This window comes from Nomia melanderi, chromosome 2 (assembly GCF_051020985.1).
Source record: "Nomia melanderi isolate GNS246 chromosome 2, iyNomMela1, whole genome shotgun sequence".
In the NCBI taxonomy this organism is placed as follows: domain Eukaryota; kingdom Metazoa; phylum Arthropoda; class Insecta; order Hymenoptera; family Halictidae; genus Nomia; species Nomia melanderi.
In genome coordinates this window covers 28,505,131-28,529,130 of record NC_135000.1, presented here as the reverse complement: position 1 = coordinate 28,529,130, position 24,000 = coordinate 28,505,131, and the positions used below count along the sequence as shown (strand labels likewise).

General features: G+C 43.5%; 1 protein-coding gene across 3 annotated transcripts in view; it reads right to left on the bottom strand.

Moving 5' to 3' along the window:
• The window catches only part of Gfrl (Glial cell line-derived neurotrophic family receptor-like), a 440,074-nt gene that overhangs the window by 58,470 nt on the left and 357,604 nt on the right, over positions 1-24,000 (bottom strand). For all 3 annotated transcript variants that reach the window (XM_076374200.1, XM_076374198.1, XM_076374199.1), the window contains 7 exons: positions 21,434-21,571; positions 16,311-16,516; positions 11,649-11,921; positions 9,166-9,230; positions 6,028-6,232; positions 5,183-5,328; positions 3,410-3,538 (listed from right to left, as the gene is read on the bottom strand). In XM_076374200.1, the coding sequence (XP_076230315.1) occupies positions 3,410-3,538; positions 5,183-5,328; positions 6,028-6,232; positions 9,166-9,230; positions 11,649-11,921; positions 16,311-16,516; positions 21,434-21,571 (1,162 nt within the window). The remainder of the gene's footprint in view (positions 1-3,409; positions 3,539-5,182; positions 5,329-6,027; positions 6,233-9,165; positions 9,231-11,648; positions 11,922-16,310; positions 16,517-21,433; positions 21,572-24,000) is intronic.

Genomic DNA, 24,000 nt, shown 5'->3' with positions numbered 1-24,000 from the left:
TACTATTCCACAAAACCGTGTATTCCTAATATTTTCTTATAAATCTCCACAGGCGAACAAACGGGGCCAGCATTCCAGATTTCAGCCGATATTTAACCGGCGTGCAATGTATTAATAGAATTCATGGACGAAAATATAGGGGGTGGTTTTACATAAATCATTTTCCAGCGGGAATCCGCGCGCGCGCGGGTTCCCCGCGAGTTTTGGGGCGGGGGACGCGAGTAATTGCGTGTTATTTCGGCCGGCCGATCGGCTTTTGTTCAGAACGCGGGGAACACCGGCCGCTCCGATCCCTCTGCCCCCGGGTTTCATGCGGTAGAACGGATTAGACGGATTTTCGATGACGGAAATTCAGCGCGCGCCGGCTCGGTCGCTTAATATTCGGCCGGCATTTTTTTTTTCCTCTCTATCTATCCCTTCGTTCCCTTCGTATATATACATACGCGCGCGTATAAACCGCGCGCGTTTATCAATTTTTCACAGGCGTACACGTACAACCGGGTACATATTTTTCGATCGGCCCGGCAACGTTATCTCCCCGCATCGTTATTCGATTCGACGGGTTTATTTACGATTTCCGGCCGCCCGCCTCTCTTTCATTTGCTAAACAATTTATCGATCGCGCGAAATTTCTCCGGCATCCGACCGAAGGCGAAGGAGCCGTTCGGATTTTTTAATAACCTCCTGAATTCTACGTCGGCTCGGGAAACTGGAATAACGGGACTGTGGCTTTTTATGTAGATTCGTTTTAGGAATATAATTAGGGAGGAAGTGGTGAAGGCGAACAGAATGAATTATAGAAATATTTTCCTCGACACTGTTCATTGACGTCGGTGTCGCGGAGATGCGTGAGGACGTCGCAACGCACGCAGAATGAGAGTCGCTAAACTCTCGTCGGAAAATATGTACTAGCACGAAGAAAGAAAGAATGATGGAAAAGTAGGAGAAGATCGAGAAGAGAAAAGATTCGAAAGAGAGAAGAAGGATAACGGTGAAACGGCAAGTAAAGAGATGTGTGATAAAGAGTGGAAAGTTTCCAGGCAAGGGCCTGCCCGTCGAACTGAGCAGTTCCGAGCGAGGCCTGGAAAACCTTTGGAAATCCCACAGGCCCGCGGGTCTGGTCGCCAAATGTGTGATTGTACGAAGCAGACTCGCGGAGGAACAGTTACAACGGTAGACGTGAAAAAGAAAAAACGTGTTGAAAGGCAGCTTTTCGGCCGCCACAGTAGAGTGGTTCCTCCTAGGAAACGTTATATGGAGTATTTCTTTTTATTGCATTCAATATTGAACTAAAGTCTTTAGAAATGCATGAAGATTCATAGTCTAGCGATTTGTTCCGATACGCGGAAGTTAGAAATATCTGCGAATCGTTGAAAGATCCATCTATCATTTCGCTTGTGAAGTAATAATTCAGAAATAGTATGGCTCAGTGTCTCTTTCGTTCCTCTCGAAATTCCGATCACACGTCGGCAATAAAATACGCTGGAAACGGCAGCGAGCGTCGAGAACGGGCGCGTTAAGTCGCGGCTCGCGCGACTTCCTGCATCATCCGAAAATATGAATCGATAGTACATTAGCTGTCGCATGGAAACCGGTCGTAAAGGGACCCGCTGGTAGTTAGCAAGATCGGGGCAAGTTTAGCCGGCGTTCGAGCACTCGGCCGTCATAAATCACCGTCGAAGGAACGCGGCGGGGTTAATCACGGTTCGAAGTAAGTAAATGGAACTCCGTGTTCTCTTCCGTCGCGATTTTTCCGTGACCGCGGGGATCGCCGGGCCCGATAGAAGGGCCGGAACGGGGGGAATTCTAAATTCGGGAGAAATTCAGCGTGCCGCGGCGGGTTAATTAATCGCGATAATTCCGCGGCCGGGGGGATCGGCCGCGGTCCGACTCGTTTCGCCCCTCGAACGGAAGAAAGAGAGGGGGGGGAATGAAAAGTTCCGTAAAGTTTGTTATCGCGGCGGGGATATGCTGCACGCACTTCCTGCGCGTGGCACGCACGCGCTCGCGTAAACACGCAGCCCTTTCGATGCTAGGGGAATCGGCGATGCACACGCGAGCTCCCTTTCTCCTTTCGTTTCCCGGCGATTCCGAAATTTTGGGAGCTTGATCTTCGAGTAATTTAGAGCAGAGCTTTCAGAGTGACTAGCGTTCGACGGTGTTGGAAATTTGGGGATCGTTACTTTGAAATGCTTGGAAATTAGTGTATAGCTTGATAAGGGTGTTAACCCTTAGCACTCCAGGTTGTTCTGTAATCTATCAGCAACTGCAACTAATTTTTATAGTATTCCTAGCGAAAGTTAGAAATGCTATAACATTTCGATCTTGTATTTTCCTTTTTAGTACAAAATTTGGATGAGTGGAGAATCTAATAACTTTAGGGTAGTTTCTTTAAGATTCATAAAAATATTTAATATTACAACTGGTGCAATATTGGAGCTTACAGAGTTCAAAGTATAGTTATTATATTACTTCTGTTGTGTCTTCTAATTATAAAAGATGCAGTATACTTTTGGAAGCTGCAAGAACTGTAGTAATCCTTGCACAAATGTAATAATTACTCTCAGTCGATTAAAAGACATTTTACCAGATATTCTGAAATCCTCAGCGGCCGCTTCACCCCTTCACCTCAATGCGTCCCAAGAACTTCATTAAAAATCGCTGATACACCCTCCGATGCCACATGCATCGATTCTAATATCCTCTAAGACAGCCAAAGTCCATCATAGGGGATGAAAACTTTAAGATTCGATAAAAAAAATTGTACCAGAGGAAAACAGCTACCGACGCTGACCCAAGTCCAGCTAACTTAATCCTTTGTGGATGAGTGTCGGCATTTCGTCGAGGTCACACTTCCATGTTTGGAATAGCAAGTTATGAACAAATGATTTGACAACAGAACAGATGATTATGTACGATAATATACATGCTTTTACCTAGAAATAACAGAACTTTGGTAAACAATACCACTCAAAACATAAATACCAATGGGAATAGCCTCATATAACATAGGCTTGGCAGCGAACGGGTTAAGCATTCAGTATTTAATTTATCAGAATCTGCGAAAGGTTTCGTATACTTCCAACAATCTTCAAAGGGTTAATAACGCATTTTTAACACTCAAAACATAAATGGCAATGGGAATAGCCTCATATAACATAGGCTTGGCAGCAAATGATTTAAGCATTCAGTATTTAATTTATCAGAATCTGCGAAAGGTTTCGTATACTCCCAACTATCTTCAAAGGGTTAATAACGCGTTACGTATCAGCCGAGTGTCTAAACAGGGTACGCGGGCAATAAGGGCGGCAGGGGTGGCGGCAGGAGAGCAGTTGCCCGGAAAATAAGATCAGAATTGATGCGAATTTAGGGACGGCAGTAAGAAAGTAGCTATTTGCAATTTGCTCACCTTGACGCGCAGGAGGTGCTGGAGACTTTGAGCCTGGCTGCTATTTAGGGGCGGATTGTCAGTCCCGAGACGCGCCACTGCAATCACGTTTTCTCGGGTCGCGTTGTACAGGAACAGCGTGCACACCGTCTGCAAGAATAAAAAGAGAACGGGAACCGTGCATGTCTCGGCGTCGTCCGACGCTATCCCCAATCCCTGGAACCCTACTCTTCCGGGCATTATTAAGTTTCGCCTGTCCCGTCCGGTTTTATATGCCGATTTATGGCGTTCCCCGAGAGATTTTCCTCCCGGCGCCCGCGGGAGCGGTCCGCCGGCCGACCCGTGCCCCGATCGACGGCCACCGGAGGACGCGGAGGCGCTGACACCGTGAATATTCTAATTATCGGACGTTGCCGGATCACTTGGGCACCAGTTACCCTATTTTACTACTGCCGGGACCGTGGCGTCCCGCGGATCGTTCCGAATTGATTAGCGTCGTAGGATGATGTACTATAAACTGCCGCGGAGCTCGTAGTCTGGTTTCGACGGTTCGGGATTACGGGAACCTCTCGTATCCGAATTAAAGGAGATAGACGTGCGGGACGTAGAGGTTTATAGATACTAGCGACCTGGGAGTTGGAAAACGAATTTAACCCCTTGCCGTATTATTCACTTCTGCTAAGCTCGTGCAAAATGTTTCTACCTGCAGTTCAGAAGAAACGCGAAGAAATTGTCCACTGCGTTGTATGTACAAATTTTCTTTCAAGATAATATATTGATTAGAACAATAACTGTTTGCTTTGATCCACGCGCTTTGAACTGTATTCATGTTTATTAACACTAAGTTTACGGAACCCGTCAATCTGACGGATATTGATTTTTTAAACATTATTTAGTAATAGTTTAAGTCGATCTCGATTCGTGCAATTATGCGAACACGCATTGCAATACTCTGGTTCTCAAGCTACAATTTCCGCGATTTATGTAAACGAACGTTCTCTAGGAACAACAGAATAGAGTATAGAATAAATGTCCGTAAATCGTGTTAAACTAATCCCGAAATCTTCATCGCGAGTCTCACTCGTCATTGTACGGCAAGGGGTTAATGTCGGCAGTACAGAGTGTTCAGTGAACTGAAATCTTTCATATATTGGGGAAGTTAGAATGATTGTATAATAACTGGTGGAATTCTATTAGAGAAGCGTAAGAATTCAGTGACGCCGTTGACAGTATAGTTTGAACAGGATTGTTGTGACTAGGAATCGTTTCGCAGAACAATTCGCTGGAACATTCTGTAAACGGATACGAGGAGTTCCGCTGTAGTTGCCCGGCGAGATAAGGGAGTCTGGACAGTTTTAATCGAAAAAGGGGGGCGGCGTCTTTTTTTTCTCCGGTTTTTATCTGCGAAAAGTTGGTTGATTCTAAATTACTGTCAGCCCGGGAACTTTAAGTAATAAAGGGCTAAACTTCGCGGCGGAAAGTCTTTCCATTCCTTGCCGGAATAAAACAAGATGAGAAATTTTCAGATTTCACTGGCCGACATCGTGCAGTTCTCGCTGCTCCGGTTGTCTTCTTTCGGGAAAAGTTATCCCGGTTATTAATGCGCGTTTCAATTCCCTAATGATGTCAGCTGGCACGATAACAGAGGGTTGAAATTATTTCTCCGAGAGTCATCCGACGTTTGTCGAGTAACGTGGACTCCATTACGGACGACGGAAATTAAGGGAATCGTCTCGGAACGAGGGACAAGTTATTTCTTCGTAGTTCGGTAATTACGGTGACAGATTCTCTTACCTGGTTGTTAACTTCCTCTCGCATGAAGCTATCGAGGGACGACACCGCGTCCAGGACTGTGACATTGTTATGCGGCCGCAATAAGCTCTCGTCCTGCTCGCTGTATCCCAGGAACATGAAAACCCCGTGCGGTATGGAGTAAGCATCTGCGGGGACAAGTCGACACAGATTACGACGAAGCCTCGATCAGCGTCGCTCCCTCGTAAACGAAATTACAAATCCTCCGGTTGAACGTTCGCGGCAGCGTACACGTGGCGCGTCTTTGATCTATCGTATCAAATTTTCATCAACGCACCGCGACAGCTAATTTTCTCGATCGAACGTAAGGAACTCTCGGTTCGCGTAGTACGAGTAACTGATATTTTATCTCAAAGTGCAATCATCTTGAAATCTAAATTTTAATAGAAAAATACTATAGATCGAATGAAGTTAGCATCGAAAAATTTTCAATTAGAATTCTGCTGTGACGTTCGTTAAAAAAGTTATCTTAGATACCTTCATATCCGCTATACAGCATAACAAATAATTTTCTCATTAACTTACGAAGTCTTACACTCGATATAGAACAATCCTTAAAGCCAAACGAACAGAAAATTCCAAAAAAATTAGTTCATCCCACGTCTCTGAAGTCAATACATAAAATAATGAATACTATCACGTGCAACCTTAATTCTCCAGTTCAAAATTCCTGGTGAGTTGCTTAAGAAATCCAAAAAATTAACGTGAAGTCTAAGCGAATCAGAAATTATCCCGCTGAAATTGTAAGAGTCTCTCGTTTAGTTGTCCAGCTATCGTCGGGGATCGCGGATCGTCAGAAGGCGAGGCATGAAAGGGGTTATATTCACCGGGTGAAGGCCGCATGCATATGAAACGACCGCTGTAGCAAAGGCAGGGTCCGCGATGCGCCTGATACGCCGGTGCCTCGTGATTGTAGAAGGCAAAGTCCGTCTTGCAGGGCAACGAGTTCACGCAGATCGTGTTGCAGATCAGAACTTCGCCCTCGCCGCACTGGCACAGCTCCGAGCATTCCGGCTCGTCCTCGCGATAGAGCTGTGGGCAACGAACGGAGCGCTGTTACCTCGCGAATCCCGTTGGGCAGCGCATTGTCGAAACGCTCGCTGCCATCTCGGCGGAAGACGCGTTTGTTCTCGTGGAACTCGCTGGACCGTAAGTGATACTCAACGTGCGGAAAATTAGCTTGAGTGGGAACGCTGTTCGCTGCGTTCATCGAAGAATCGACGAGTGAAGAATTATTCTGACTTCAATTCTGATCGGAACGAGTACTGTATAGTGTTCGATTAATTGCGATCGTTCAGCGTAGGTGGCGAAAGAGTTGACTCGGTTTGATCGTTGATCAACGGAGAATCGTTGGAAGTGTTACAGGTTCTTCGTTGTTCGGAATCGTAGAGTGGAGGATTAGTGAAAGGAGTAGATCGGATCGGTGGTTAAGAATAGGTGATTCGCTTGTGGTTCCGGAGTGATTAAGATAATGAAGGATCGTCGGAGTAAGTGTACCCGTTTGATCCTTCGTTAAGTGGTTAATAGTAACGGAAAGGTCGTTAAGTGTCTCGCCGAGTGATGCGGATCTCGATGAAGTTTCCTTCTCGTTCGCTTGTTTGTTTCCAATTTATTTAGAGTTCCCTTTACTCACGCTAATTTTCCTCCGTCGCGGATACCGCCGCTCGGAACTTTCGAGCGCACTTCAGCGTGCCGGTAAATAAAACTTCCGGCAGACGCTGTACTCGTTTTAATAAAAGTATAACACATCGGAGGAACATTCCGGGAGCGTTTCTTGCGAGAAAGATTCCCGGGGAATTTCCTCAAAATATAAAGTCTGCTCCGAACGCGCGAACGACAGAGCGCGCGTTCCTAAGAGCGAATTCGCCGTCGAAAGTCCAGGAGAATGCATAAAAGTTAATGAAAACGCAACGGACAGGCGGGAAAGATTCGGAGTTTAATCGTCGCCGTTGATAAAGACCGACGTTTGCGTACGTTAACGTTATTTCGCGCAGGAGCGCACCGTTAATTTTAATATTTCAGTTTAATTCGCGCGCGCGCGCGCGCGCGAGGATGCAGCTTCGGGAATCCCGGCGTTGTCAATATTTTCGTTTTTTCTCCCATTCGGTAATCGATCGCAATAACAAATCGCGATATAATCGGCGCGCTCGACCGTTTCAAAGATGAATGAGCCCGCGCGGATACGCGCGGCTGAATATTAATTACCGTTGAATGTTAATTATGACGTTCCGAATGAAAGTTTCCGTTCCCAGTTCGTCGGTATCAATAATTCAGTCGCGGCCAGAAGACAATGAACGCACCGCGGCGCCGCTGGAAAAATTGTATTTCGAATAATCGGGACCCCGCAAACAATGGGGTGGAAAAGCTATTGAATCTTTGACCCCCGTTCCTCCACGCACTGCGTCGTCGCGCGAAGCGAACGAAAAAAGAGCCGGAGGAACAGAAAAAAAAGAGCGTTTTGACCTATTTATCGTCGGCGTTCTTTTCTTTCTTTCTCCTCGCCCGGTATCCGAGGCAATTAAAAATCTTTCTTTCGCCATTGTTCGCCGATTCGCGCAAATATCGACTGAAAATCTGTCTATTCTCGCTGGTAATTGTATGCACGCCGACCGTTTTAACCCATTGACCTATTATGCATTTCTAGCCGAAGGTGATATCAATGTACGTCTTCGTGAAAGCAATTTAGACCGTATTCGTTAGATTAAATTGTTTTAACATTATTCATATTCCGTTTAAATAAAGTATACAATTGATTTAAACAAAGTGTAAAATTAGTGAGGTGTTCATAATTGATTACAGAGTAGAAGTTAACAGTTATCGAACAGTCATCTATGTTTATTTCAAGAATTACCAATTCATAGAAGAAAATTACATTTAATTTGGATTTTAAAACATTGATCAATATTCAGCTTCGTCGAATTAGTTTTGAAATCTTCGTCTCGAGATCGATACGAAGCTGTAAGTCAAGTGGTTAATCGCGAACGCATCGAATCGAATACTCGGCGATTACAAACGCGCCGCATCGAACCGTGAAATTCGGGCAAGAACCGTTTTAACGAAATTTACGCTGGAAACGCGTAATCCGAGGTGACGCGCGCTGGATTTCAACTTCTTCTGATCCTTCCGGGGAAACTTCGGCATTGAAAGAAATAACGGGCGCGTTCGCGAGTAACGGCCAATTCGTCGTGATTGCTCTTCGAACGATGCACTTGTGGAAATAAACGAAATTCGATGGGTCGAAGTTTTATTTGTAAAATCGTGTTCGACCGGCTCGCGCGAGTTCCTCGGCTTTCAAACGATTTATTGGACGTGACTGTAACGCGGACGCTATCTTTGACTCGTTACCTTTCAAGACGTTTAAGGGAGAAATTATATACTTCGTCCTGTTAATCGAGCAGCGAGTTGATTCGTCGATTTTCTTTATTTACGTAAGGAAATGCTTCGGTCTCTATCTATCGCAATATTAATAAAAACTAAAATGAAATTGAACGAACGACTAATTTCATCTACCTCGAATCGTTAACACTAGAACTACCGAGCATTTAATACGATTAACACGCAATTCCTCTAAAAATAACAATAGATTATTTTCAGTTTCTCCAGACATATACTCCTCAAATGAAACTATCTTCAAAATCATTTCGAATGTATCAATAATTGCTAAACAAAAAAATCGAAACCAGTCGTTTCGACTGTTACAATAGTTCCAGTGTCAACACTATCACTTTCTACTCCGACACCTTCAACAACGACTAAAAAGTAACAAGTCCTTTCATCATTCCTTTCGCAAAAATAATTCGCATCTGCCACAGCGACCCCTTTTGACCCAATCCTTCCAGTTTCAATCCTCCTGGACCTTCGGCCCCGTTTCAACCCTTACGACATTCCTCGGCCGTCTCGAAATCCGTTTTCGAGACGGCCGGGTCGGTCGGTCACGAAAATAGTTTGCAGATTGTCGGACTCACCCTCTTGCCTTTGCCCTCCCTTATGTATTGGTGACTCTGCCTCGCCCTTTGAACCACGCAGAAGCCTATAAAGAGACGAAGAACGTTTCAGACGCGTGTTGCACGTTTCTCGGCGAACCGTTTCCCTCCTCTCCCCTTTCGCCCCTTCCGTTCACCCTCGCCGCTCGCGCGGCCCGCGAATACTCGATCCTTCCCTCATTTTGAATCCTTCTTTCAACCGGTCCCCCCCACCCCCGCCGCCGCTTTGTAACGTTCGTGGCACGGCTTCTCGCCGTTCAGCCGGCGACGAAACGAAAATTCCTTGTGTTCCAGACGGAACGATCAAAGGCGCCGCATTTTCCGTTCGGGGAACACCGTGTCACCGCGCACGCACCCCTGTTTTTCTTCGCCGCCCCCGTGGCCGTTCTCGAAATACCTTTTCGCGTCCGTAACCAGCCGGCACTCGTTATCGATTCTGCGAATGGCCTGGAAATGCTCGCCGGCGAACGAATTACGGCGCGGGGGCGTGTCAAACGACTGCCGCACACCGTGTTTCGACTTTCGGCCGCGATTTACTTCGATAGACGGAGAGGGAATCTCATCTTCGAGCTGGCATCGATGGTTAACCTCTTTCGGTATCGAGTTTCAATCGATTTTAATCTGGACGTGATTTTAGTTTTTCGTGCTTACTGCAGCACGATGACGATACAAAGAAATAGCAGATTTTAACACGTTGATTGCCAAGGGGGTCACCGGTGACCCCCGACCAAATCGAATTACTATGGTTCACTCAATGAAACGACGATTATATGAAAACATTTCTGGATTATAAATAATGCTAGATAATAGTGACATTCAGCTAGACGAACATGGAATAGTAATGCAATTCGATCAAATGATTTACTATTATATTTTTTCCAACTCGGCGTATTTTCCTCTGGGAAATCGTGCGACGTTCAACGTGTTAAATAGACAATTTGTGTTCTGATATAATATATGACGTTGTTTGGGATTTAGATATTTTTCTGAGTGTGATTTTATATGTTTAGCATGAGAAATGGGTGAGATTCGAATTCGTCATATGTACTTATGGGGTTGGTTTTCTATGAAATTCTTTGCTGTATGATATTGATCTTTTATGATACCTTAACGTCGAAATATGTTTTTGCAACAGGGTATACTCTCCATTGTGGAGCAGTCATAAAGGGGACTACTTTATTTTTGTTCGAATATTCTCTGCTCGAAGTAACGGACCGATAATGAGCTTTATACGAGCGATAAAAAACGAGCTTTTATTATTGACCGCGCGATGCCTCGCCATTGGTTCTGAAATAATGACACAGTTAATTGTTCGTTCAGCGATTGTCATCTGGCGTTACGCGACAGTTGCTGACTTTTTCTACGAAACCATTATAACCGGGGGATAATTGGAAAATTAAAAGCTCATTTTCAGGGGTAAGTTTCAAGACAGCAGAATCTGATTGCCTGTAAAGAGCGCTTCAAAGGTGAATTGATAATTGAATTAAATTCCATTACTTCTTCGCCACTTAACCTCTTAATATCACAATCTCATTTCCGAATTCCATTTTTGTTTCGATCGGCTTATTGGCGGTTCACTGGAAACACAGGCCAAATGAAAAATTAAGAGATCGCATTCTAAGTGGTCGTATTCAGCGGAACACGTTTAAACATTGAATATCAAAGATTCACTACTTTCACAAATATTTTCATTGCAATCGTATTAACCTCTTGCACTCTAATGGCCACTCTCAGTGGCCACTTGATTTAATACATTATAAAACTCAATATTTAACGGTTAATATTGATCCTCGTATAATCTACAGTCGATACGTAAAACATTAACCCTTCGCACTCGGGAGGACTCTCAGTCGCCACTTGATTTCCTACAGTGAAGCTATAAAGTTTGATATTTAATATTACACTTCATATAATGCATCAATCTGAGAAATATTGATGCATTATATTAATCGTCGCCGTTGATAAAGTCCGACGTTTACGTACGTTAACGTTATTTCGCGCACCGTTAATTTTAATATTTCAGTTTAATTCGCGCGATCGCGCGATACGCAGCTTCGGGAATCCCGACATTGTCAATATTTTCGTTTTTCTCCCCTTCGGTAATCGATCGCAATAACAAATCGCGATATAATCGGCGCGATAAAAAATTCACGTGAATTTCTCGTCGAGTTTGTTGTACAAAATATCGTCTTCATCTCATCAGAAAATGTTGAAATATCTCTAGCGAGAAACTTCGGAGTGCAAAGGGTTAAAACAAAGAATACCTTGCTCTACTCAAGTTCCTTGCAAAAGATGTCTGTCTTAGAAAATATTGAATATTTCTAGTGAGATATTCTAAGAGTGCAAAGGGTTAAGAAACTCCAATTTAATATGCGACTCGAGGACAAAACGGCGACAGTTCCGTGGAAAGTAAACGGCGAGTCGATCAAAGAACCCGATAGAATAAAGAACATGGCGATACTTACGGGGTGGCGTGGTGGTGGTGGTGGTGGTGCTCGGCGTGGTGCTCATGGTGGTGGTGGATGGGGTGGTCGTCGTAGTCGTGGTGATTTCCCAAGTTTCCGTGGGTTCGGTGGTCGGCCACCTCGTCACTTCCGGTATTTGATTATCTTCCACTTGTTCGACCGCCGTAGCCGTCGTCGTGCTAACCGGCGACCTGGTCGTTGATAAAACGCTCGTCGTCGTCGTCCGAGGATGATGGTGTTTCCTGCGCGCGTGATAATCCTTCTGGGACTCGACTGGAACGTAGAATGTATTTATCTCGGGTCAGACGGCTGGCCGAATCGACGAATGAGAACATTTTTGTCCTCGAGATACGGTAAACACTGAGTTGAAATAAACACAGTGATGAAATAAATTGGATAATTAGGGGAAGTATAATACAATCTTTTACGATTATATTAGAATATCAGAATTGAAACACTGGTGATACACTAGAAACCTTCTCATCCTCAAACATAAATTAAAATGTTATTTCGCAATCGACTGATCGATGGTGATCGAGAGCGAGAAGAGCGGAGTTAATGAATTGGGAATTATTATTTGAAGATAGAAGGAATTTAAGTTTCTTGCTCGAATATACTTGTTTCTGATAGCTAGATTTCTATTAAGATTCATATCTGAATAGGAAGAGTAGATATTTAATAAACAGCTCATCTTACGTCAAAAGTTTCTATAAACTATCTGTCTAATTCCCTAAATAAATAAAAAACTAAATAATTACAACTTCGAATTAAAACAAAAATTGCTAATGGGGAACAAGATTAACGACACTTGAACTGAAACAGCAATGCGGTTAAATCGACTTTTTTATATTTTCTGATCATTCCTCCCTCGGAAAATTAACGGTTAAGCTAAACAGAAACGCGACAAATACTATCGATTTACCAAGGATCGAAAGAGTAATCTGATCGCAAAAAGATATTATTGAACATTAAAGGAACCTCCGCTAAGAGAGACGATCCAGTTCTCGAATATCGGGAGCGTTTAAATGCATCTTCCATCGATAGAGGAGAATAACAGGAACTGCCGCAGCCCGAAGGATCATTGAAAACGGACCGGTCCACTGAAAGTCAAACCGAGCACAGCGTCTCGCGTTTCAACGGAATAAATTCGAGCGACGACTGCCGGGGTCCGCGTTAATTTGCATCGATCACGTTTATCGCGACCAGGCGAAAAGGAGGACATCAAACCCCGGCGTTCGACCTACATTCCTATCGGGAATCGGCGAAAGGCGATCGAGCCCCGGTCGATGATGCAGTTAGCGCCCGGCGCGCGATGCACTTCTCCCGGTCGAGCCCGGCAAGTGCAATTTCTTCATATCTAAATGACTTATCTGTCGGTTGAATGCCGGGTACGGCCGAGCTTTGCAACTCGACTCGCGGAACAGATGTAAGATCGATAAAAGCTGCCCGTGTATTTGTTGCCGTGTCGTTCGTTCGTTCGTTCGTTCCTTCTTTTCGACGGATATAATTGCGATTTCTGCGCGGTCGCATCGGCCGCAGTCGTAACGAACCACGGAGATCTCGCGATTGCGGCGGTTGAAGGTTTTTACGGTTTCCACGCGGCAGGATGAAGCATCGGAGCATGTAATTGTGGACATTGTTTCAACGAATTGCAAACGTACCTGGAGAAATGGTTTTCGGATCGGTCGATCGACTGTCGTGCTATGTTATTTCCCTATCGACTGATCGATGGCGATCGAGAGCGAGAAAAGGGGGATGAATGAATTGGGAATTATTTGAAGATAGGAGTTTAAGTTTCTTGCTCGAATATACTTGCTTCTGATAGCTAGATTTCTATGGAGATTCATATCTGAATAGCAAGAGTAGATATTTAATAATCATCTCATCTTACGTCAAAAGTTTCTATAAAAGATCTATCTAGTTCCCTAAATAAAAAGAAATCTACAAAACTCATACACCTATGTTATTTCGCAATCGACTGATCGATGGTGATCGAGAGCGAGAAGAGTGGAGTTAATGAATTAGGAATCATTGAAGATAGGGGGAATTTAAGTATCTTGCTCGAATATACATACTTGTTTCTGATAGCTAGGTTTCTATTGAGATTCATATCTGAATAGAAAGAGTAGATATTTAATAAACATCTCATCTTACGTCAAGAATTTCTATCAACTATCCATCCAATTCCCTAAATTAAAAAACCAAATAATTAAAACCATTAAATCTAATTCCCCAAATAAAAAGAAATCCACAAAACTCACCTAACCGTAGAGTCCCAATATTACCCAGCATCGTGTTCTTGCCACGGAAGGATTAAACGAAACTACACACAAATCATCCAGCATCCTCAAAAACACGAGAGAGCAATCGATCCTCAACCAGCCATAAGAACCGGGTCGGATCTTGGAAAATTCCAAAAAACCTCCCAGCGAGCGTGGAAAAACGCGCAACGGGGGATGCGAGAGCCAGAGATTCGGCGCTGTCATCGGGGAAATATTAATCCTGGCCGGTATTAATCACCGCGGCCGGGTCAGTGCATTGTCCCAAATGTTTGGCGACCCTTCGCGCAAATATTTGATCCCGGCTGATTTTATCGGCGGCGCAAGCAGCCGGCGACGGGAAGGGTTTTCCGCGGATCCCCGATTAAAACGACACGCGGAACCAGCCTGACCGCGGCCCCTATTTGCCAGGAAAATTCCCCTCATCCGGGCCTCGGCCGCGATTTATCCGGGAATTCGCCGCGATCGAAAAACCAATGGCCGCTCGCTCGCGCGTTTCGTTATACCCGCGAGTTTTCGGCCCCGTTAATATGGGAATGGAGGCCGGCGCGCCGGTCGCGCGGATGCTGGCTCTCATCGGCGCGTTTAGCCCGTATAAATTAAACGGGAAACGAACGAACGTGCCGCGAGAAGGTCACAGATAAATTCCATACCGGCTGAAAATCGAGCGGCGATCGATCGATCGTTCCTCTACGATTCGCGGAATCGGGGGGTGATACTTATTTGCGCCGTTCGCGGGGATGAGCGTTCCGCCGAACCGATTCCGCGGAGGATGGATCCGACGGAATTTTCGATTTTTCGCTTTTATTCGATTGAATATAAAGTAACAATTTATTGAGTGGAACTCGTAGGATGGTGGGAGTTATATCCGACGGTTGTCGGGAATTCGACGGTTTAACTGTAACGATATGTTCTCCGGAATCGTTACCGTGATTCTTGGTTTTCTGTTTACAAGTGAAAGACGTTGTTTCTGATTATTTAAGTTATTGATATTGCAGGTATAACAAAAAAACTACCGAGCAATTGGAATTTTTTGGACTAGACTAATTTAACATTGAAGATTTCTAGATTAATTTAACATTGAATTATTTACAATGTTTTATAAAAATTGGAATCGTTCCTTGAGATTCGAAGGAAGTTCTAGTCCTATGTCTCTGCAGATACACGAGTTTAATTGGATATCTTTAGCAAAAACGCCTCCATAATTTAAATACTTGCAAAATAAACATTCTGGGTGAATTTGACCCGTTCGGTGGGTTCAGTGTTAATAAGTTCACGGGTAGGTTTATCATTTTCGACTTGCCGTTCCGCGCGCTTCATTGAATTCTGAACACGAACGCGAATTTCCGGCGGTTCGTAAAAAAAAAAAAAAATGGGGAGACACTACATCGCGACAAAGTGCTCTAACTCGCCTCGAATCGGGGCGGAGAGCGCGAATTCAACGGGATAAAATAATCACGAATAAAAATATTGGACCGGGGAACTCTGTGAAACGCGGCGCGCATTCGGTTGCTCTTTGCGCGATTCACCCCTCGTAAAATCCGCGGTTGCTCGAAAAAGAGTTGCCGCTTGAGAACACACCATTGAGCAATTGATTTGGAATCTGATTGCGCGAAAACGATGTGCGTGTCTCTCAATGATTCAGGGGAAGGTTTTACGGTGGGGTTTTCTGCGGGAGTCGAATCCAGGCACGAAGTGGAACGTGGAAAAAGGGAGGAGAAGAAGAAAAATAAAAGATACTCTTGTGCTTTACAGGACATCGCATCTTTCTTCTCTTTTGCAGGTATAATTTGTAGTTTTAACACTAGAACTGCCGTACCAGTCAGAATGACTGGTTTCAGTTCTGTTTCGCAGTTATTACTATCTTCGAAGCATTGAATATTCGAAATGATTTTGAAAATTTGAAGTTGTAATTGCGCATCGTATTTAAGGCCTGTACTATCAATGTATTTTAATAAACTAAATTCGTACAGGCCTTAAATACGATGCGATTACAACTTCAAATTAAAACAAAAATTGCTAATAGGGAACAAGATTAACTTGCTGTGCAATGACGAGTGAGACTCGTGATGAAGATTTCTAGAATTTAACAACCATCGATGTTATTCATTACCCACGAATCAAAGCAAACAACTATTTTATTATCATTGTATCATCTTCAAATAAAATTTCCACTTGAAATAGAATGGACAATTTCGTTGCATTTCTTCCAAATTGTCGATAGTAAAATACATGAGCTTAATTAATATATTAATAAATCCCGATTACTCTTCGCCTTAATTAATATTTCTACATCTCGATTAAATCTCTACAAAGGCGAAAGAGAGAAGAAAAGAAACGAGGAAGAAAGACGAAAGAAAAAAGAAGAGTGCGTTTCACTCACCCACACAGGGATTCACCCAGAGAAGCCTCTGCCAGCCGAGGCAATCGTAAAGTTGCGTGAGTTCGGTGCCTTTGCAGGCACAGCTGGATCGCAGCTCGGTGCCGAGGATTCCCAGCATCGCTTTCCTACAGTCGGACGCCGGCCCAGCGCACTTCTTCGTCACGCTGTCCACCGCGCAACTTTGCTCGTAGTACTCCAGCTTCATTCTAAATGACACAGGAATTACAGGAATCACTGGGAGCTCGTCGGGACCCTCGAGAACGTTCCCCGTTACGACTGCAACGCGGTTCTACACGCCTTTATGGCTTGTAACAATGAAAGTAATAACGGTAATAATTCTTTTCTTTCTTCTACACGGGGTCATTGGAGTTACAACAAACAACGTGGAATAAAAAGTGCAGCACTTCTGTTCGGGGACGTGATTTGTTTAACACTTTGACTGCCAAGTAAACACGCATCAGAACTTCTACGCACTCGAAACAGTTTCGTTAATAAAGCGGAAACGGAAAAGTCAAGATTCTTTATGGCGATTGTCGTAGTATCTTTCTTATATCTCGTACATCCAACAATATTCAGTTCTGTCGGTACGCTAACAAGAAAATTAATGTTTAACACTAGAATTAATGTTTAAAAGAATTGATGCTCGTTTATTTGGATTGTGGAAACTGGAGATTCGATAGTAGGTAATTGGGGTACATGTCAGTGTGATCGCATCAATCAAAAGCGTAAACATTTACAAAATAATATCTCTAAAATCCAATATGCGTCAATTTGACACGTTCCGTAAACCTAGTGTTAACACTTTGACTGCCAAGTAAACACGCATCAAAACTTCCACGCACTCGAAACAGTTTCGTTAATAAAGCGGAAACGAAAAAGTCAAGATTCTTTATGACGATTGTCCTAGTATCTTTCTTATATCTCGTATTCTGAACCATCAGATCTACTTCTTAAAAATTTGATATTACAGAGATTTCACGTAGAAGTTTCGAGGGCCGACTGAAAATAACGACGAACCGGTGAATTCTTAAGCGCGAAACCAAAGGTGTTTTTAAAATTCCATATTTCGGAGAGTATCTTTAGGAACTGGGTCGTCACTCGCCGATGGCAACGACAGACTCGTAACCTATGAAATATTAAATCGGTTTCTCAAATAATCGATACACATTCGTCCGAGATTACAACAATCGAACGTAGAACGGATAACATCAATTCGAGGCGTTTATAGCCAGTCGGAACGACGCCCGGTCGAAGGTGAATCGCGAAGATCACCGCGCTCCAATTTCCATAGCCTTCTCGGGCGTTCGGCTGTCACCGATACACCGGCGGGCGAGATTATCGAAACCAATAAACACCGGAACGAAATCCCGGAATAACTCGGGAACATTCGCGGGAGCCGGCGAACGAAGGAAAATTTTCCGGTGAATTTCACGCGCGATTTCGGCCGCATTTTTCCCCGGAGATCTCGAATTTCGCGGGGCGCATCGGCGAGCATAAAATCACGGCTAAATTATTCCGCCGCGCGACGAAAAAAGGGGAAAAAACACCGAGCCAGCTAGCGAGCGAGCGAGCGAGCGGGTTCGTTCGAGCGGAAGTCGAAGAAACGAGGCGAACGCGGGGCGCGCGCGCGCCGGTTCGCGAAATTCGTTCGGATTAAAAGTGAATTCGTCTCGCGGGCCGATGATGAATCAATTAAAATACCGGCGCGTTATCATTGAAGTCGTTCCTGGTCGGTCGATATCATTAAATCGATGCGCCGAGGGTGGAGGGTGAAACTTTCAATTCGGGATTCCCAATCGGGCGCGACCCGATCTCCCTTTGATCACGAGGATCGGATCGGTCGGCGGCTGATTTTAATTAGATCTCGTTAACTGCGGTGATACATAGATTCCGTGCGTTCGGCGTTTCTATCCGTTTCTATTGTCTAAGGAGAGAATAGTTGATTACGCGAGTGTCGATGTCGAAAGACATTAGGTTTAGAAAATAGAATGATTGAGTTGAAAATCTTGAGGGGAGAAGAAACACGACAGAATTGTTTTTAACCAGTTAAGTGTGGAATTTAGTTTGAAAAATCTCTCATTGTGCAATGAAATCAAATGATGAAGTGTATACTCGTTGAATGCAGGCCAAATGCACTTAAAATATATCTTAACGAAAAACTAAAGCGAAACGAGGAAGAATCACATGTTTGTCTCAAAAAATAAATAATCCATCGTTGAAAAAGTTAGATTATTATTATTAAGAGTTTTAGGATGACGTGTATACTCGTCAAACACAGTTAACTGGTTAAAAGTGACAGTACTGTGAGAATGAGGTGATTAGAATAGACTGAGAATTGATCGATCAGTTTTCATCTTTCCTCGCTCGATTTTACTACTTAGATTTTCTAATGCTTCCAATCGCTAATTTGCTATTCGTTGCGATGACAAACAACAGATCGAAACTGTGAACTAGAGAAACACCTCTTGCACTAATTTCTGTTCCACTAGATACCGAGTCACCTCTGAATCGCACTCGACAGCGTGTGGCGACTATAAAGGGTCAGAGTGTAAGTGAGAGAGAGCGAGAAGAAACAAGGAACGAACGGGGGTGAGAGATAAAAGTGTGTAGATGTTCGACGAAGTGATTCCATGAACGTTAGCGAGTACAGCGTGTTAGGGGCCGGCGAAACGGCATCATAGTTCGCTACTTTTATTTAATAAACCCCCTCCGCGCGATTAAATCGCGCAACCCCGTGTAACGCGGCTCGTTCGCTACGGCGCTAAGTGGGATTCACCTTAAAATAAAAATCCTGCAATTGTTCGCCGAGTTTTCTCGTCGAGAGGGGCGCGCGATGGAAGATGGCTCGGGCGTTTCCGTAATTTCTCGCGACGCGGATCGGACGGGAGCGTCTTTCTCTTATAGTAATAAAGTGTTTCATTACGCGTCCGGACTGGATCAAGCCACGTCTCGTTGACTCGCAATTTAACTTTCAAATTGAAAGTGTAGCCGAGAGCCAGCCGGCAGAAAAACGAAGGAAGGTTCCGCGAACGCTTAATCAGCGGCGGTCCGGTTTATCCCGCGGTAACCGATCCTCCTCCGGCCAATGATTCATTTCGACGATCTCGACGATTAATCTCGAGCCCCGCGGGGCTCGCGACGCGATCGTTGATTTTCGAAATGGATCTTCTGTCGGCCGGTGAATAGTTTACTTTGAAAATAATCGTCAAAGGACGGAACGATCCGTGCCCGCGATCGGTCTCCCGGGCTAATCCTCTCAGTGCACGCGTTACAGTGTCTTTCTGAATCATTCTCCTGGTATTATTGAACCGTCAAGCGTGCCCGCGCGAAAGAGATCGTTCCCGAAGATATCTGGGACGAACGGTCGACCAATTTCCATGATTAAATACCTTTATCATCGGATTTTTTTTCATTAGTCTATCGGCCGCTCTTGCGGGACGCACTCTACTTTTTAATTGGAACGGCCGGGATCTGTTGACGTTAATGCGACGGATCTTCCGAAGTCGGCGTGCAAGTTTCGACGGTTAAAGGGGAGTCTGTTAACACTGGGTTTACGGAACGCGTCAAATTGACGCAGATTGGACTTTAGAAATATTATTTTGTAAACGTTTACGCCGATTTTGATTGATGCGATCACACTGACATGTACCCTAATTACCTACTATCGAATCGCCAGTTTCCACAATCCAAATAAACGAGCATCAATTGTTTTAGGAATAATAGAGTGAAGTCTACAATAAATACCCGTGAACCTAGTGTTAACACTAGAACTACCGAGCATTTAATAGGATCAATATGCAATTCCTATAAGAATTGTAACAATAGATTATTTTCAGTTTCTTCAGAGATTCATTATAGTACTGAAATGAAACTACTTATTTTCAAAACCATTGCGAATATTCAATGCTTCGAAAATATCAATGATTGCTGAACAAAAAAATCGAAACCAGTCATTTTGACTGGAACGGTAGTTCTAGTGTTAAATAGTATCTGAATGTGCGAGAGGAGAACATGTCACAGAGCATGGAATCATTCTAAGTGATCTCCAAGTTCCATTAAAAGAAGAATTACCGTTTCTTTCACGAACATCACGATAATATTTGGACACTTTGCAATAAACGTAATGTTGCTCAGAAGCCAATGCAGTTAAATCGACCTTTGGATATTCCTTGATTTTCCTAAATTCTATAATAAATAATATTCCTTTCAATTATTAACCCTTTTCGGACGAATGTCGTTATTCCGGCGAGATCAGATGTTCATACTTGGAAGACTAAGTCGGGAACAAATGATTTAATTAGTGAAACAGCAATAGTGCAGCGCGTAGTTTCCTGTTGTCCTATTAATTAAGTAATTGATATTTAATTTAACCCTCTATGGGCCGAATTTTGTTTCGTGATTATAACAATATTTGTGCAGTGTGAAATTAATAAATATCAACATATGAACACAAATTAACAATGTATTCAATAGTTTCAACAGTTTCATTGAAACGAACATATTTTGTAACTTTAAAATTACAATGACGTTGAACGTGAACGTCTGTCCGTACAAAAGTTTATGTCGGTTAATTATTTAATGTCGTTCGTCATTTTGCAATAAAAAATGAAACACGTCAATTTAACTCGGTATATTGACATGCGTTCTTCGATCTTTTCAATTTCACAGGTGCCACGGCAACAATTATAAGTGTGTGTGATTAACATACGCGTTTCTTGACACCATTTAATTTTATGAAACTAAGGAACCACAATAACAATTTAATTACAACTTAATTATACGAATCAACATAATTTATCAATCCTCAGGCGAACAAGAAAATATTCCGTCCGCACGGAACGTTTCGGCTAGAAGTATTCAGCACCCAAAGGGTTAATCATTTCAGAAGGCATTACATTGATTTCCCCAATTTTCCTGTTATTAACCGCATCGGCTCTGCGCGACTCACATTCTGCAACTAGGTCACAAGCGTATCAACGCGTATAATTCAATTGGAAGCCCAAATCAAAACATATTCAATTTACAACGGCGTTTTACCGGAATCAATACAAGTGGCCCCGACACAAGAGGAACGGACAGACATCAACGCGTTTCGGTCGAACACAGAAGTTCGTTTGGCCTACCTGCACTCTCTGTTCCCCTTGCACGCCTCGGCCAGGCTGTGGCAGGTCGGCGTCTCCGAGCCCTCGACCCGCTGTGCACACGCAGGATGCATTTTCTCCTGCGCCACTATGCACTCGTCCTTCTTGCCATCCGTCTTCCTGGAAAATTCAATTACCTCCGATATATTCTCGCTCGCAAGCAGTCCCGAGGAGTATGCAAACGCGTTTCGATTTCTGCTGCCGCGAAACGGAAACAGTATATTGAAATAAAATACTAGGACCACCAATTAAAGGTCATTACGCAATAACCGACTTAGAGCTCATCTACTACTACAATTTGGATTGTATCGACAATTTGGAAGAAATGCAACAAAATTGTCCGTTCTACTTCAAGTGGAGATTTTATTTGAAGACTAACTAAAATAGTTGTTTGCTTTGATCCGTGGGTAATGAATAACATTGATTGTTGTTAAGTTAGTTTAGAAATCTTCATCACGAGTCTCACTCGTCATTGTATCACTGAGGAGGCACAGATGCTTCTCTGAGAAATCGTTAAAGCTGATTTAGTAATACACTGAAATATAAATCAATTGAAATCTTAATGATTACAGCTATAAGTTTTACAAAGAAATTTGGAACAGTCAGATAAGTGGTAGTTCTAGTGTTCAGCGTATCCATTGAAATTCCGATTGGCATGCAATTCGTTATGAAGTTTACTAAATCAATTTCTTCGGTAATTACTCAAAGAAGCATCTATTATCTCAATAATTGCAGAAGAAACATTCGGAGATAGATGAATTTAACGTATGGATGCTAAACAACTTTCGTGGACATTTACCAAAAACGCGGAAGCGATTCGGCGTGAATGCAAAGAAATTAATAAGAGTACTTATCTAATCACAAATATTGTGTTACAAGAAAATATCAAAAAATAACATTTATTCAAATAAATTTACTTTAAGAAAATTATAATTGATACCGATAAACAGAAGCTTCTCCGCGCTCTCGATTTTGGCACGACACAAAAAGAGCTCCATAGCGGCCCTCGGCGCTCAAACGGTTAATCTACTCGATAGTTCGAGGAACACGCGCGAACGCGTGTAATATAATACAAAATCTCGTTCGCCGAGCCTCGCGTAGGTTCCCGCGAACACGGTTCGCGAAACGAGACCGATCCGCTTTCATCGGGTAATTGATAGATCACCGATAGCAACGGGATCGCTGTCTGATTCGAGTGAATCCGGATTCATCGCCGCCCGGAGCCCACGATCGCGGGAACAACGGGAAGACGCGGCGATTTACTGCATGAGGGAGCACCATCCGAAAGTCGTCCCGGAATAAGAGACTTCTATCTGTCCGCTTCGGGGTGCCCGAGGAGTTTTAAGGGAGGAATTCCCAGGCAGACAGCCGCCGCTAGGTGGGTATTGCTCAACGAGCATTAAACGAGCCTGCTACGTATTTTATTCGTCCCCGGGACTTTTCGTTCCGCCGTTCGACTCTCGTTTCCTTTACGTTATCCTCCCTCGTCCCCCCCACAGCACTCCGGCCGCAATCTCCTTTTTATTTCCCTTACAGTCGCGTAATGAGCGTTCGGAATCGTTTTGGTGCATTTTTCAATTTGGTTTACCGCTTGCTTCATGGCTCCTCGTGCGACGCTTGACAGAACTGCTTTGTTTTTAACGATTAGCGGGAACAAGCCTTTCTGCGGTGGTAGATGTATTTTTACTTTGAGTATTTTAGGAGAGAGAGAATAGAGATTGAAGTGTCGATATTTGAGTCGCCTAATGAGCGTTCGGAATCGTTTTGGTGCATTTTTCAATTTGGTTTACCGCTTGCTTCATGGCTCCTCGTGCGACGCTTCACAAAACTGCTTTGTTTTTAACGATTAGCGGGAACAAGCGTTTCTGTGGTGGTAGATTTATTTTTAGTTTGAGTATTCTGGGAGGGAGAATAGAATTTCGTTTTGATTGAATGGAGATTGAAGTATTGATATTTGAGTCGCTCAGAAGCTAAGAGAATAGAATTTCGTTTTGATTGAATAGAGATTGAAGTATCGATATTTGAGTCGCTCAGAAGCTAGTGTGATTAGGTCGATTTTAGGATATTTTCTGCTTTGTGTAAATATTGATGGAATGAAGGGTATTTTTGTTAGTTATTAAAGGACGTTTTTATTAAAGGAATATTTTCTTCTAGGTCGGAGCGCTCTTCTTTTTATAGCTTCTGAATACCTCGTATGATCGTTTCAGAAATAGAAACATCGATTCTCTCAATCTTTGTTTTCTGAACCGTATTGGCTTCCGAGCGACTAATTTATCGTGTACAACGTGAAAATGTCAAGTTAGATTCGACATTGCAAGGGGTTGACATCATCCGTTCACCTCAAAATATTTAAGAAACACGAGGCTACCAGAGCAGAAATTAAAGATCACGTATTCCGAATATATCTCAAGATTTATACGTCGCGTTGCATGTATTTCACGCGGAAAATCTCGAATGCATCCTTCTGTCGTTCAAACGAAGGTATTATTCCGCGAGAGCGACAGCGAAGGCGTGACATGAAATTTTCAAAGGAGCGAGTTACGTTGTTT